General features: G+C 54.7%; 1 protein-coding gene across 5 annotated transcripts in view; it reads left to right on the top strand.

Moving 5' to 3' along the window:
- Positions 1-15,852, top strand: part of RGS3 (regulator of G protein signaling 3) — a 78,865-nt gene that overhangs the window by 40,280 nt on the left and 22,733 nt on the right. For 4 of the 5 annotated variants that reach the window (XM_083807104.1, XM_083807105.1, XM_083807106.1 and 1 more), the window contains 2 exons: positions 3,034-3,074; positions 15,016-15,138. In XM_083807104.1, coding sequence (XP_083663230.1) covers positions 3,034-3,074; positions 15,016-15,138 — 164 coding nt within the window. Of the gene's footprint in view, positions 1-123; positions 323-3,033; positions 3,075-15,015; positions 15,139-15,852 lie in introns of those variants that run through there. The other variant, XM_083807107.1, reaches the window with a different exon arrangement.

Genomic DNA, 15,852 nt, shown 5'->3' with positions numbered 1-15,852 from the left:
GGTCGAGTGAAAGACAAACCAGTCCCTGTCACAACGCGTCACGAAGAAACGGAAATATCTTAAAGTGAGTTTTTTTTTTCCTCCTGCTTATTTCCTTTTAGCATTTCAGGGTATTTGGCTGAAGGTGTTCACACTGTTCGGCTGTCAAAAAAAGGCACAGTGTCGGGTGGGGACGGAGCCCTGCGCGGGGCTGAGGCTGCCCCCTTGTCCTTCGTGGCCTTGGTGGGCTGCAGGCCAGGGGACGAGCAGCACGAGCTGGGCAGCTCCCGCCTGGCCCTGCGGAGACTGGAGAATCCCCAGGGAAAGAATCCCAGCAAACCTGGTTTGTGTTGAAATCTGCGCTCGGGTCTGTCCTTCCTGGCACTGCCGTTGCTCTCCTGCCTCCTGTCATGCCTTGCTGGGGATCGGCATCAGCTGGAGCCCAGCTGGGGGGCTGGGCAGCGTGAGGAGTCTGTTAGTTCCTAGTTTTTCCCAGCTGAAGGCAATTCTTCATGGAAGAATGGGATTGTGGCAGCTCCCGAGTCTAGGCTGGCTCCCTGCTCTGCGTGTCCAATAGGCGCTGTGCTGCCTGGCCACGTGGATTATGAGGCGGCGAGCCTCAGGGATGGGGACAGGACCTGCTGGCTGCGGAGGTCACTAGCACTGAGATACACAGAAGGGAACAGAACAGAACTTAATTCTGGTGGTTTTGGGCTTTGTTGGATTCACTTCTTACTGTGGAAAGCCAGAAGGAATAAATAGGGGCTCAAAGAGCGGGGTCTTACCCCAGGCTGTTGCACTCCAGCATCACCTTTCCCTGCCAAGGGTGCACATCTCTGGGGGTGGCCTCTTCCTCGGGTCAGACAGGGTTAAAGCTCCTGAGGACAAGTGGCTGGGCCATTGCTTCTCCTGCAAGCTGCTTTGCAAGATGGGCTGGAGAGCTCAGGAGCTGCTCTCTGCTTGCTGCCTGGATGCTTCCCCTTTGGGCCTCTCGCCTCTGTGGTGAATTTGCTCATGGCTGATGCTGTGCAGAGCCCAGCTGAGAAGATGGGACGTCTGGTGCTGTTGGCCACCATGGGAAGCAGAAGCAGCAGAAAGGGTTGATGTGTGCCAGCAGGAGGCTCGGATCCTGTGTCCAAACCCTCCCTCCGTGGGAAAAACTCCGGCTGAGGGGCTCCCATCGAAGGCTGTGGCTTAGCAAGGAAAACGCTCCCTGATGGTCCTGCTGGGCTTTGTGGGTGCTGGGAGAGCTTGGGCAGAGCTGTGGAGAGCGGTGGATGGGTTTTGCATAATACAGAGGTGGGCAGGTGCTCCGTCACCACTGCCCTCCTGGAGGTGAGGATGCAGCGGGGCGGTGCTGGAGCCTCTTGGCCAGGCTGGAGCAGGGGGGGACCCCCACGGAAACACCCAGGAGCTCCTCATACAGGAGGTCCTTGGCACCAGTACTGTTGGGGCTGGGTTCCAGCAGCGTGTTATGGCACAGTATCCCTTTAGTGACTTTCCAGCCTGTTTGCTGCAATGTGCTCTAAAAGCAAAGCTGGCAGCGGAGGCAAGCCTGCCGTCCCCCAAAAGGCAGCTGGAAGAGACATCCAGCAAACGGCTCCAGGCTGTTGCGCTTGTTCACGGGCTTCTTGTTGCCTGCAGAGGGACTCAAGTGACATCTGAGCCCTTCAGTGGGTCGCAGCCCGTATCTGTACCTCTGGGCTGCTGCCTGTGCAGGCAGGAGAATCGCTGCCCTCTGGGAGCGGGGCGTTTCCACCGCTGTGCGGAGCCTGTTCCCGTCGTGGGCACAGCACGGGCTGTTGAAACGAAGCAGAGCCTGTGCTGATGCTGCTTTGGAAAGGATCTGCAGCCGTGCCCAGACTGCGGAGCTGATCTCACGGCAGAGATAACGTTGTTAAAAGGGTTATGAAAGCTGCTGCCCAGCAGTGCTGCACGCTAGCGAGGACAAAGCCTTGGCAGGGCACGCTGGTGGGAAGCGCGGTGACACAGCGGCTCTGGGAGGTGGGTGTCCTGCTTCAGAGCCGAGGGGACCCAGTTGCGTGGTGGCTTCATGTCCTCCTCCTGCGAGGCTGATGTGTGCCTGGAGCTGGCTTCCCCTGGGCTGGGCAGACTTGTGTCCCACCAGTGGGGATCAAAGACCAGGGAAACCCTCAGCAAAGCCTTTGTGCTGGGGACAGGGAAGGCTGGGCCTGCAGGAGCCAGCCTGGTGGAGCAGCCGGAGCATGACACATTCGTCCCCAGGGACAGCTGGCGGCGAGGCGGGGAGGAGACTGGGCTGCTCTGTGATTTAGCACGACACGGGTTGCAGCATTGGCCATTGCATTGCCTCCAGCACCTTCTCCCTTCCCAAAGCTGTGGAAGGGGAGGTCCCTTGGACATGTCTCCTGAGTGGCACCTTGCTGGCAGGACCTTGGGGAGCCGCCCTCAGCCTGGTGGAGCAGGGTGGGCTCTTGCCACTGCCCCATCTCAGTCGCTTCCCTGTGCTCTGGGGTTTGGCTCCAACTCCTTGGAGAAGCACCGACCCCAGCTCCTGGCTCTGATGGAGGCTGGGACAGGCAGCACTAGGCAGAGCTGCCCTTTCTGGGGGCTCTTGCGGGGGGAGAAGCTGGGAGTGAGCAAGGACATAAGAACGAGAGCTGCTCTGGTGAGTCCTCCTGGGAGCAAAGCATTTGTGGAAATGTGGAGAGACCCGACCCTGGTGCCCAGGACAGGCACCCAAAATGAATCGAGCTGCACGTGCCGTGGCACACCAGGCAGGAGAGTGCACACGTGGCCTCTGAATGAATCAACCCTTTTCCCAAAAGGACAAGCCCAAAGGAGAATCTGTGATAGCGCAGTGAGTTGATGCAAGAAACCATGCAGGCGCAGCCTGCCCGGTGCATGGCCCCGCAGATGCAGCATACATCACTCCCAGATCACAGCCTGGTACTGTAGGATGACAACAATAAATATTCATTAAACGCTGTCTCTTAGCCAATTCCTCTGTCAGTGTCTCCGCTTGCAGAAATGCAGTTGTAGCTTAATTTTGATCCTGTTTTCTCTTCTTTACAGGTTTGGAAGATCGGAAGTTCTGCATCCTTTACCTTGCAGAGGTGAGTGTTGCTGGTTTCCAAATTAACTTTCCAGTGGGAGCTGAACACGTACTAACAACTCTGCTTCTGTCTGCTGGGGCAAGAAGCACAGGACGGGTTGTATTTAACTTCCTTTTTAATTTGTTTGCCAGAGGTCTGGAAAGGAAACATAATGGCTGTAGCCAGAATATATTAGTAAGAAGCTGCTAAAAGGAATCTGAGAGCTGGGAGAGGCTGGGCAGCACCGAGACAGGCTTTCTTTCCCCCCCTGTGCACTGCAGGTGGACCTTCCTCGCTGCATCTCACCTTTGATTTCTCCTGGGGTTCTTTCACCCAGGGATTCCTTGCCAGCTGTGTTCACTTTATTTTTCAGGAATCTTGCTTTTCTCGTTTTCAAGCGCCCAGGTTTGAAGCCCTCTAATAAAATAAGGAAGCTCAGTGTAAGACAGACACAATCATAGCTCTAAAAATGCGCGTGGCTGGTGCACGGCTAAATGCTCTAAACAGATTTGAGATCGCTCAGACGTTGGCACGGTTACTTTTGTGTCGTGAAGCAGCCAAGGAGACTGCAAAATTGGTTCACAGTGACTGGTCCTGCCTAATCACTAAATGCTGCAGCTGTTATTTTTTTTCCTTTCAACTGACTTTAGCGTGTTCCTGGTTTCAAGGCCTTGTGTTTTCAGCGTGGAAGTTTGGGTCTGGGAAAGATCCCCAGGGCGCTGAGGAGAAAGGCAAACATTGCTCAGCAGCACCACGAAATAATAAGCTATTGTGAAAGTTGGATGAAAATGTCCAGGATGGAAGTTGTTCACCTTGAGCGGCTGGGACTTGGGCCAAAGCCTGACTTGCTGCGCAACCGTGGGCTGTCGAGCTCTCTCTTAGGTCCCCCTCTTGTTCCTTCCCTGTCTTTATTTCTTCTCGGGGCGGTCGGGCAGGACCTGCCTCCTCAGGGCCTTGCTCGGCGCGGGTGATGTCTCTGTGCCCAGCTGCCCCCATGCTGTGACTCAAATGCTGCGGCGGCTGCCTGCCGGTGCCGTCCCGGCTGGGCGATGGGGCGCTCCTGCCTTCTCTTGTGTGCTTGGAAAAATGCCTGTGGATCTTGGAGTTTAATTCAGAGCTCCAGGCTCCTAAGTAGGAGTAACTGAACAAGAGATGGCTGCGTTTCATGTGGCCCTGTGAGGCTCATCTTTGAGATGCAGCAAGGGCTTAGCTTTCACCTTCTGCTGGGCTTAGGTGGCCCTGGCTCTTAGGGCTCTGCTGAGCCCATTGCACTTGGAGCATTGCAGTTGCATAGAAAATGTGAAGCATTCACCTTCCTCCAGGCATGCTCCCCTGTAGAGGACAGTACATCTGGACAGGCCACGCTTATGGGTCTCTGCAAAACCCTTCTTGTTCCTCCTGTCCGCCCATGGTATTTCGGAGCAGGCAGCCTTGTGCCTGTAGCCAGCAGTGGGTGCTTGCACCCTGCACTGTGCAAGCCCCAGCTTTTGGCTGTCTTCAGGGCAGCCCGTAGCTTGAAGGTGGCATCCTGCTGAGCAGGAGATGCCCTGTGCCACCCAAAGGCCTCCTCCTGGACCCTTGGGGTTGCTTTGGGTCCCAGTGGTCTCACCAAGGTGGGGAGATTGGGTTTGATGTGCCCTAGCCTGCGGGGTATGTGTGGGGATCCCCCAACCCCATGGCCTTTGTTGGGTCTTTCCTGCAAAGACAGGAGAAAAAGGCTTTTCTTGTGGCTCACTGAACCGTCCTCAGTGGAAGGGGACCTCAGGTGGATGGAGATGGGCTCTTGCTAAGTGACGGGATGCTGTTCTGGGCACCAGCCTGGGGGTGTTCAAGCATCTTCCTGCAGGAGAGCTAGGAAGAATGTCACAATCAGGTCACCCCTCTTTTTTCCCCCACATTCGCTTCCCAGCAGTGAAGCTTTAGTTGCAGGGACCTGGGGTTGTCATCTGGAGGCTTTAAGACTTGGTAGCCCCTGAGAGGGAGGGAACGGTCCTTTTTAAAGGCATTCCTGTGGGATGGCTGTGCATGGAGGCCTTGCATGGGCTTGGACGCTTTGCTGGGCTGGTGGGGGCATTGGTTTGTCCCGTTGAGGGTATTTCTGTGGAGGGCTGTGTTTGAGACATGGCCTGCTGTTAAATAAAAGCAGTGACCGGGACCCACCGTAGCACTCCTGTGTTGCAGTGGCACAAGGGGGCTGCGCTGGGGGTCTCCAGGCCAGCCCAGCCCCATTGCCTGACGGACGTGGGGTCTGCTGGGTGCCAGGCTCCTGTGTGTGACCTCCTGTTGTGCTGGTGCAAAGCTCAGCATCCTTGTCTGGGTAATGAGATGGTTTCCATCTGCAAGGATGGCTGCCTGCAGAGAGCGGCTGGCTCTGCTTCGAGGCTGCACTCGGGGCAGTGGGAGTCTCACGAGGGTGTCCCCAGTGTGGTGGTGGCCCTGGCACACTCCCGGCACCCTCAGGGTCCCAGCACTGTGGTGCAGCAGTGCCCTGAGCCTGCGTCCTGCTGGCAGATGCTTCTGTCCTGCTGCCCACCCCTGCGACAACTCCTGGCAGCTAGAAAGCTCTGAGGAAGGGTGCAGAAGGAAAGGACACTCGTCTGGATGTGGCTTTTCTGTCCCGTGTCACCCATGAGGGGTGTTTCTCCTTCCTGACCTGCTCCCGGCCTGCCCTTTGCAGCCGGTGCCCCGTCCCTGGGCTGGTCAGCAGGGCCTTGTCCTGATGGGAGCTGTCCGTGGGCTCCGCTCTGCGGGGGCCTGGCTGGGGCATTAGGGTTGGTCCCAGCTCCTCCGTCACCGAGACCTGGGCAGACAGGTCCCTGCGCTGCCGTGACAGGGCCTGCGGGTGGGTGGAAGCACTCGTACTGCTGTTCCTTACCCACAAATCACCCGCAACGAGCTGTAATGTACTTAGTGCTGCTGTGAGTTGAAAGGGAGCCCACGGGGCCGGGCCGACTTAACATTTGCCAGAGGAATATTGCTTTACTGAGGCCTTGAGCAGCCTGCGCGCCTCCTGCTCCTTTCTCACCCAGAGGGGTGATGTTGTGGGTGATGTTTTGCCCCAAAAGGTGGCATTTGCGCGTTTGGATCCAGTGCGATCTGAAATGAAAGTATGTTTCAAAATGTCTAGGGGTTGCCTAATTAACTTTCAACAAGAAAGAAAACTTCAACCTTCAGGGAAACTGGTGTGTCATGGAAAAGCTGCTGTTAGTCATCCTGCCTAACCACGTGTCAATAAGACACTCACAGGGCTTAAATCCTGTGCATTATAGGCATTTGCAGGCTTATGGTAAACTGCGATCTTTATAGCCCTGTGTAGGTTACAGCAGGAGCAGTGTTTATTTTACAGGCTCTTCAGGGTGTGAACTGTGGTGTTTGGAAGTCCTTGTGCAAACGGCCCCGATCCCGGTGGAGCACATGGCCTCCTGGGTGGGAAATGCTGAATGTAGGTTGGTGCTGGAAAGGGTGCAGGACCACAGGAGGGTCCTGCACTGAGCTGTCCGCTCTTGGCTCCTTGTGGTGGTCCCAGCAAGGCAGGATTTGGGTAGTGAGGACGGTACCTTTTGGTCAGGTAGACCTGGAAGCTTGTGTAACTTCTCTAATTGCCAGCTGTTATATGAATGTGCTACCAACACATACAAACCCAGTTCCGTGTCAGTATTTTAAATCCAAATGAAACAGTTTAAAGTCAGTTGTGCAGCCCCTGCTGGCAAAAGCTTTGGGTTGAGTCAGTGTGGGCCCCATTTCTCCACCCCACAGGACTCTGCGTGTGGGTGACTGGCCCCATCGCCCCTTTCCTGCAGGGCACGAACAGCCCCTGTGATGACACGTGTAAAACCTGTCAGAGAAAGCACCTATTGTGCGGTGGGAATGGATCGCCTCCCGGGGAGCTGGTCCAGAGACGTGAGCGTGGTCCAGGACCATATTCACACCCTTTCCCGCTCCGGAAATATCCCACTGATAGGAAACCGCAGATCAGTGTTTTATTGCATTGTTAGAAATTTTTGATTCAAACCCAACATGTTCAGACCAAACTGACTTAAAATCAAATAGCTCGTTAAGTTTTTCATTGTAGCAGCGCTAGCAAAATCGATCTTTTTCTCTGGAAGTTTTCATCTGCAGACACTGGTGTTTCTCTGGGGAAATTGCTCTGACAGAAAATCTTTCCAGTAGCAGCTCCTTGGCCTGCTGCGCTGAGCACGCTTACAGACCCGAGCAAATTAATGCTGTGGATCTGTGCTTGATCTCGTTCTGCTTCAGAGATCTGCATCGTCCGCACGGGAGATCCTCTAGGCAAGCCTCAGAGAACTGACACCGTCCCCTCAGTCCTGGGTCTCTGCGGCCACATCCCTGCTCCCGTGTGGTCCCGTGGGCGCTGCTCCTGTTCGCATCCCCCGGCGGGGATGGAGCTGTGTCGCAGCTGCTGGCAAGGGCACCCCTTGAACAAATGCTCCTTAACCTGAGCCACTGCTGCAGTGAGGGCCGATACTGTGCCTTGTGTAACGTGCACACCTCCGTGGCCTTCCTGGAGATATCCCGGCTTGTTCCATAGGATAATTAATTTTCCCCATGGTGTCCTCTGTTCCTCCCAGGAACAGGGCTTTGCTAAATTTAAATCACTTTAGGCCCCAGTCTCCATGCAGGGAATCTGAACCTAGAAAAGCAGTTTACTTGTGGTACAGAGGCCTTAAAGGCTCAGGGACACACTCCAACGTGGTAGATACTGGAGCAGATGCCCTCAGAGGCACTTGGTTTGCCATGACGCAACACGGCCTGGAAACCTAGAAAGACAGGAAATTGCTGTGGTACCTAATAAATAGTTAAAAACCCTGGTCTCAAACCTCAACAGCATCATTTGTGAGCATTGCTCTCTCTGGGAGAGCTCGGGAAGCCTGGCTCTTACTTTATTGCATCCAGAATAGCTGTTGACATGGTAGAAAAGAGCAAATCATGCCTGATAATGTGTGTGTATGACTCAAAATTTGGGGAAGTAGGAGGTGATAAAGAGGGTAGTTAAGTGACAGAGCAGTGGGGTTAGTTGTTAAGGTGGGTCAAAGCTAATGCTGCTTTCACAAATCAGGAGGGTGAGAGGACTGTACACACAGGTCTGCAGGGGTAAGAAGTGACTGAGGAAGGTTTGTTGGGGAAAGAAAGGGTAATCAGCAGCCACAAGCTCCTGCAATGTAAAGATGGAATCAGTAATGATAAAAGTTTGGGATTCAGTTCGGGATTTTCCCCATTCCTCTCTTCTCTGACCCAAAAGTAACGGCCAGAAGAATTGCATTTTGGGATGAATTTGTTTCCACTCCAAACAGGATGTTTTTGGCAGTCAAAGCCAAGGAACTCGTTTCCCTTTTCCTTTTTCCTGGCATTTTAGAAGACCTGGTACCCTGGGTTGGGCTCTGCAGTGTGATTGCCCCTCCTGGTTCCTCTGCTCCCTGACGAGGCTTGAGCAGCCTCCACGATGTCTTGGTCCCTCCTTCTGAAGTGCTCCATTTCTACTTCTGGTGTTTAATACAAGAAAACACCCACAAATGGCTCCAACTCAACGCCAAAAAGGCCAGCTTAAAGAGATGGGCTCAGAAAACCTCAAGGCTGTGCCCGGCCCTGACCCCAAGGCAGCCGGAGGGCCCGGTGTGTGAGCCCCCAGCACAAGTCCCTGCGGGAGGGCTTTAACTGCAGCTGCTGGACAAAAAATAGCAGTGATTTAGGAGTCCCTCAGCCTCAGCTAAACACGAAATCCTGAGCTTTGTGCTGTGGTGTCCTCCTGATGCTGGAGCGACGCGGGGTGGAGGTAGTTGGGGTTCTGGTGCCTGGAAAAAGAAAGTCAGGCGTCTGCTGGCACCGGGTGCTGCATGCAGGAAGGGAGAAGGTGGGAGATTAGCGGTTATCTGTGGGGTGGATTATGTGCTCAGTTCAAGTTGTATCTCATTCTCTCAAATTTGTAATAGGAAAAGAGACGTTTGTCAGATTTGTGGGCAGTGTTATTTGTCAGATGAGCTCGTGGCTGGGGCTTGTTGTGCTGCAGTGAGGTGGAAGATCCCCTGGGATTTCAAAGTTCATTTATCCAAGGGGCTGCAATGGAGCATACACCTCAGCCAAGGCTAGAAATGTTGGAATAGGTCACACTTAAGGGCTTCATTAACAAAAATCCAGGCACACTCCTTGCTGCCTGCTCCTGTCAGTTTTATTACATTAATTTGAATCACATTTAGAGAAGATGTGGTGTGCTCCTCTGCCTCCCCCTTCCTGCTCCCAGTCCTGTTTGGCAAAAAGGATGATTCCCTCCCCTACCCACCGAGCTGGTCCTTCTCAGGAGATGTTGCCAGATGAAAAATCCCTTCCTGCTCTTTGACATTTCCTTTGATTCCTGCGTGTCTTGCAAGTGGTGGCTCATTTCTGGGCTGCCGGAGCCGCACACCAAGCGGGGCTGTGGCGTGCATCACCTTGAGTCACCCAGCTCACGTGAAAGCTGGATGCTCGATCTGCACAGGCTGAATCTCTGCCGTCTCACGCCTGCAGCAACAGCTTAACTCTTTCCTGAACGGAAATTTCCATTTTCCTCCACCCAAAGGATGGCAGGTCTCAGTCGCTGGATTTCTCTGGGCACAGTGCTGAGAAGTCCAAACTGCAGGCACGGGGATCTAACACCAGAGCAAGGCTGCCAACGCCTTGAAAAGTGCTTCTTAAGGATGTCATGATGTGAACCCATGCACAGATTACCCCAAATGCTGATGCATTCCTAAAATACAGCCCTGCCCTGCATCCCCAGGATGTGTCCCACATTTCAGTGCAACTGGAGCGCTTGCAGTTGTATTAGAGGGTCTCTCCTTCAAATAACGTTCGTTTGCTTCAAGCCAGCATTCTCCTGGCATTTACTCTGGGCCAGAGCACGCAAAGCCATGGCTCTGGAGCTGGTGGCCAGGCTGCTCCTCTGTGCAGACAGAACCCTGGGCTCTGTCTCTTCTGCCAGTGCGTGTTCACCCAGGTTAGATGATATGAAGTGACACCAGGGGCAGAAGCTCTGGGTTGGCATAATGCATGGCCAGGTGTTACGACAGCTCCCAGTTCAGGGCAGAGCAGGGAGGGCTCATGTTCCTCTTGGAGAAACAGATAAGCAGGGGAACTTTGCTTCCTTGGTTCTGTGAGTCTTTCTGCTGTTCAACGTGAACCTGAGTTTTGAGACGACCACAAAATGTACTGTTTGGAGAAGTTCTTAATTTTTTTATCCTGGTGCTAATTCTGTGGTCTAATTCCTACAAGTTGGCAAAAAGAGCAGCTGATATGATGTGGTTAAAGTCTCGGAGAGATTTTAAAAAAGGCTCAGGCACTAGCCTCCCTTCCTGCCTGAGAGGGAAGGGTGCTTGCAGAGCAGGAAGGTGCTGGACCTGATCTCTCTTTGCCCAAGCAGTGTTTGCATGGGGAGCTCAGTATCTAGCTAATCTTGGGGCTGGGGATTCCCGCGAAGGCTGTCACCTTCACCATGAACCACTTAAGGGCAGCCTGCTGCTCTGCAAAAACAAATCGAGCCCTGTCTTCATTGGCTGTTCTGAACATGGGTGAAAAAAAGGTGCTTTGTATTATCTTATCCTCCTGGAGGCTTAGCATCCTCCAGGCTCTGCCCCTATGCGGTGTCCCTGCGGCATCGTTCCTCCACACATGCTCGGCAGCAGCATCGCTGTGCCAGAGACCGGCCCGGGGGGAGCTGGGGTCACGGGTGGCCCTGCACGGGTGGCTCTGCAGCGTGCAGTGGCAGTGCTGCCTTAATGCTGGCACCGCTCACTGTCCATGGGTGGCTGTAGGACAACGAAAACCCATTTCCAAGGAGCCAGCCCTTGGTGTTGCAAGCAAGGATGGGATGCTTCTGTTCTTTACCTTCAGCTATAGAGCCTCCCTGGCCGAAAAATAAGCCGCACAGCCACAAGCTGCTCTTCTCTGCAGAGATGGCTGTGCTCCATGAATGGCTGCTCCATGCACGTCTTCTGCTCAAGCACCCGTGAGCTCCTTTGGTTATCCTGGCTGTCAACAGGACCCGTGCTCTTATCACCAGTGTTTGATTTTTGGGCACCACCGGTGTGCCCAGCAGTCCAAAAACCACAGGAAGAGAATGGCCCCCATGGCCCCCCCAGCACAGGAGCAGACTGAACTTTCTCATCAGACCTAGGTCTGCGGGTCATGAAGTAACCAGCCAGCAGTTGCCCGTGTTTTGTGCACAGGATATTCCCAGGGCTTGCTGTTTCGCCGGTGGAGGGTTTGCTCTGTGATTTGAAAGCTATTGTAGTCTGGAGCCCATTTCCGAGGTACTTCCCCTCTGGGATCTCTGCTGGCTTTGGCCATGGACCAAGGCTCAGAACGATCGAGGCCAGGGGCCGGGCAAAGCTGAGCTGGACTGTGAGCCGTGGCCCCCCAGCACCTTGCCATGAACCTTGCAGGGGGTTTATGGGGCTGGGGAGGGGAGCCGAGCACATCCCCTGATCTGCTGGGGAAAACAGGGACCTGGCTGCCCTGGGATTGCATCTGCTGGTGTGAGGGGTGGTGGCAATGAATGGACTCAGCCCCTGGGCCGGGCCGGTTGCTGAGCTCAAGGCTTTGAAGGTGTTAGGCTGAGGCTGGCTCGTTATTATTGCATCTTTGCTTTGCAGCGATGTGTAGAGCCGTGCTTGTGCACACGATGCTGTTGTGCTGGGTCCTGCACCGAGGGACGTGTCTGCAGCACAGGGGCTTGGTGTGTAGGGTCTGGGGGCCCCTCCTGCGACATGGTGCTGCTCTCCAGGAGGCCCTCGGCTGATCTATGGGCTGTGGAGCTGGTGTCCGCCGGGGCACCCGGGAGCTCTGCCTGCCCTGACCCCAGTCCTGCCGTCTCCCCGCAGTGGGGCTGGGGCTCAGCCCGGGGACACCGGCAGCAGAGAGCTTTTCCCATGTAGCAAATGGGAATCGTCCTTTGGGCAATCCCTGGCCGAAAAACGGCACATCTGGGGCTTGTGTTGACCAGTCTGGGTCCTCCTCCACCTACACGTGTTTTACTTCTGCTCTCCTATGGGTCCTTGCCCTGGTGCGGGGTCCGGCACTGCCCCAGAGCCGGGGGCTCACCGGAGGCTCCCGTGTGGCACCTGCAATAACATGTTTTTCGAAACACTGGGGTGAGCGCAGTCAGAAAGCAACTGGCAGCCACTTCAGTCGCTCACTTTATCTGGTCACAAACGCCCCCTTCACGCCATCTGCATCCTCCTTTCCCAGCACTGTGAGATTAAACCCTGTTTTCTCTTTGTAAATATTGGCAGGCGAAGCGGCAGCCTCCCTGAATGAAAACAATAGCGGGGAGGCCGGTTCCCAGAGCGGCTCCCGAGCGCGGCGGCTCGTGCTGCAGCCCTGCTTCCCTGCTCCGGGCTGTGCTGAGCTGCTCAGCTTGGTCCCTAGGCTGGGGCTGGCCTCTGGGGACATGTGCCGTTAGGTAGAGCTCTGTCCCACGTAGCAGTCGGTCTGTTCTCCGTCTGGCCGGATCCCAAAGCACTTTGCAAGCCGGAGCCTGTGCTTTAGCAGCTGGGAGTGCTCAGCCCTGAGGTTTGGGCTGCGTCCTTCCCCAACACAGGTGCACCTTGTCTGGGGGGAGCAGTTTGATGAGAGATGGTGAGACATGGTTCTTCTCTTTGAAAATGTGTTGGAGAGGTTTAAGATCACTGTAAAGGTGCTGAGACCTCACAGCTGTAGAGTAGAAATGATAGCAAAATGTGTACAGATCGGGCAAATGCAATTTTGGCAATTCACATCGCACCTCAGCCCTGCCCACGGTGCCTCAGGGATCAATCAGCCTGTGCTCCCGGGTTGGATAAAACTGAAATACAGCTTGGAAAAAAAAAGGGGGGAGCAGTTGGCTTCCCCATCTGACTTCTTGGACCGGACAAAAGGGTGATCTCCTCTCCTGGCCTTAATACCACCGGGCTGGGGCCGGGCAGCCTCGCCGGCTTGCTGAGGCTGAGTGGGAGGCAGAGGGGCACTTTGCTCTCGGCAGCCGGTGGCGGCTGAGCATCGCTTTATGCCAAATTCAATCAGAGAGATGGGGACTGTAATCAAATCAGCGAGGGGCTGCACAGCAGGGGTAGGTGAGCTGTGCATCCATCATGAGCAAGGGGAGATGAGACGCCCTTGGAATCGCTTTAAACCTTGCGCCCGGGGAATTGCAAAAGCTTGGTAGGGAGCGGAGCGTACATTAGTTACAGCATCATTGTGGCGCTGGGCTCTTAGCAGCTGTGCTGATATTTTTTAGGCTCCATTGAGTCCTTGCCATTGTTTGCTTCTGCCCCAAGAGCAGGGTGGGTAAGTGCCAGCCTGGATTTCCAGCACGGCAGATGGGCACCCATCCCCTCCTCTGAAAGCAGAACCAATTAAGTGCCTTTTGAGGGACCAGTGGGTGTCACAGGGGTACAGCCTGGTGATCTGCCGGCACGGGACTGGGAGGAACCAAGACATCAGGTGTGGGAAAGAGCACTGTGCTGCGCCAGCGGGTGCACAGAGCATCAGAGCAGTTGGGATACGGGGCAAGGGCAGACACAGCACCTTGTGTCCCTGAATCACAAACCTCTGTTTGATTTTGATGGTTTATAAGCAAGCCTGAGTATGCATTTTCAATATTTAAGCCCATTTCTGCTCCAGGAATAGATGTTGTGATGCACAGAAGTAAGAAAAATCAAATCTTGTCTCTCTGGAAGTCTCCTTGGTGGGACAAAGAGCTGGACTAGAGATCTGTTTTTCTAGAGCTGACATAGGAGGCTGGTTTGTTTACCTCTTTAGCAGGAATTTTGAATTACACGTGAACGAGTTAGCATCCAATGCAAACAGAGTCTTAAATGGTGTGACTAAATGGCATTTCCCCTTTTGGTTGTGTTGTCTCTGGAGTCACAAAGTGCAAGTTCCTTAGTTCTGTCTGACCTTTCTGGGAAAAACAGGCTAGCAGAGTCCTGCCCCTTTGCAAGGAAATCCTAGGGGGAAATGAAAGGCCTTTTTTATCCCCTTTTAGTGTGTGACTTTTTTCTTCCTTTGCGGTTCTGTCCCAAAGTTCTGCTCTTTTTCACATCTGACCACACAAGGAGGTAACCCAGCCGTGGGCATTTCTGGACCCTTTTTAAAGCGAGACCTGCAAAATCCCAATGGACATCAGTTGCTACTAAAGCCTAATTTTTTTTTTTAGCACAAGAGATGAGCATTTTAAGCACTGAGAGACATTTGTAAGAGAATTTGGTCAGAAGCTTTCTTAAATGAGAGGGACCTGGCCCAAAGAAGACATGTCAAAGAGGAACAGGTCCATATCACAACAGGGCTGTGTAGGGAAGGGGCTGGGGCGGTGGGCAGGCTCTGAGGCTTGCGATGGGCTCAGCTGGGGTGGGTTCCTGTCCTTTCTCTCCATTCCTCCCTTGCTGCACGTTGCTCACAGGCGGCGCGTGACCAGAGCTGGAGCATCCTCCTCCAAACGACCCCGATGCGTGCCTTAATGAAGGAGCGAGGGAGAGCCTGGCCTGCCCCTGCACCCCTCCCAGCCCTGCCCAGCCCAAAGGCACTTGTTTTCATCAGTTCGCGCTACAGCCCCTCACTGATGTTTGCATACAGCAAAGAGCAATTTCCATCATCTAATTTAGCTGAATTAGCAAGTTTGCACTGTGATGGCACAGGGTGCAGAATTGCTGGTGCTCTGCCCGCGCCGTACTGCTCTGCTCCCACTTATTATAGCAGAAATCTGCTGCTCTGCACCGCAGCAGCCTTTCTCCCTCTGTCTGGAGGAGATGCCACTGTGCAGCTGATTTCCCATCTGTTTTACTTTCTCATGCCCAGAGCGCCGGACGCTGGTGCGCGCTCTCCCGTTACACTCGTGTTCATCTGACAGTGTGTTGGAAGCGAGTAGTTTGCAAACAAAGCTGGGGCCTGCGACACACAGCTAATGACCTTCTCTCTGCCTGTGTTTCCTTTACGTCAGAAGTCGGAGTGCTTATTAAGTTTGGAGGCTTACTCCCAGGAGCAGAAGAAGAGGATCTGCTGGTGTCTGGCTGAGAACATCACCAAGCAGCAACATCCGGCATCGGCTCCTACAGAGAACAAGGTAAGCGACCCGTGCGGACGCAGCCCTGCTGCTCGAGATCCCTGCTCAGAGCATCACGGGGCTCTGCCTGCGGTGGGGGCTTTCCTCTGGTGATGCTCCTGCCAGGCGGCTCGCTCCGGGGGCTGGTTTTTGCCAGGTGAGGAGTGAGTCTGCATTCAGGCGCTGCTGCGTCTGCAGCTTCCCGCCCTGCTTGGGGAAGCAGTGGCTGCATCTGCATCCGCTGACCCGAGTCGAGGCAGACTTCAGCGAGCTGCCAGCTCCTGACGCCTCCTAGCATCTGTATTTGGACAGCTGAGACCGTGCAACCCAGTGTACAGCCTCTCTGGAGAGCCTGGCTGTAGGGCAGGACTCAGTCCAGAGGGAGAGGTCGAGGCCGTGATCTCTGGGTCCTGATTAAAAGGCTCGGGTCATGGGAGCAGTGGTGCGGAGACGTGTCCCTTCTGTGCACTCAGATGGACTCTGAGGCTTGGTCCGGCCCCCACTGACGGCCTCGAAGCACAGAAAGGCCCTCTGAGCGCTGGTTTTCCTACCTAGCACGGCTGCACCAGCACTTTCCCACACTGAAGAGATTCAGCCTGGCCTGGGAGTGTGGTCTCGGCAGTGTTGGCACGAGAAATGTGTGCGTGGAGTGGGTTTGAAGCACTGTCGGGCATGTGTGCCTGGTGTGGATGTGGTTAACACCTCTGTCCACTTGCTTCGTGGCCGGGGATGCCT

The sequence above is a fragment of the Anser anser genome, assembly GCF_964211835.1.
Source record: "Anser anser genome assembly, chromosome: 21".
Lineage (NCBI taxonomy): Eukaryota > Metazoa > Chordata > Aves > Anseriformes > Anatidae > Anser > Anser anser.
Note: the sequence above shows the minus strand (reverse complement) of the source record. Positions and strands in the feature narration are given on the sequence as shown.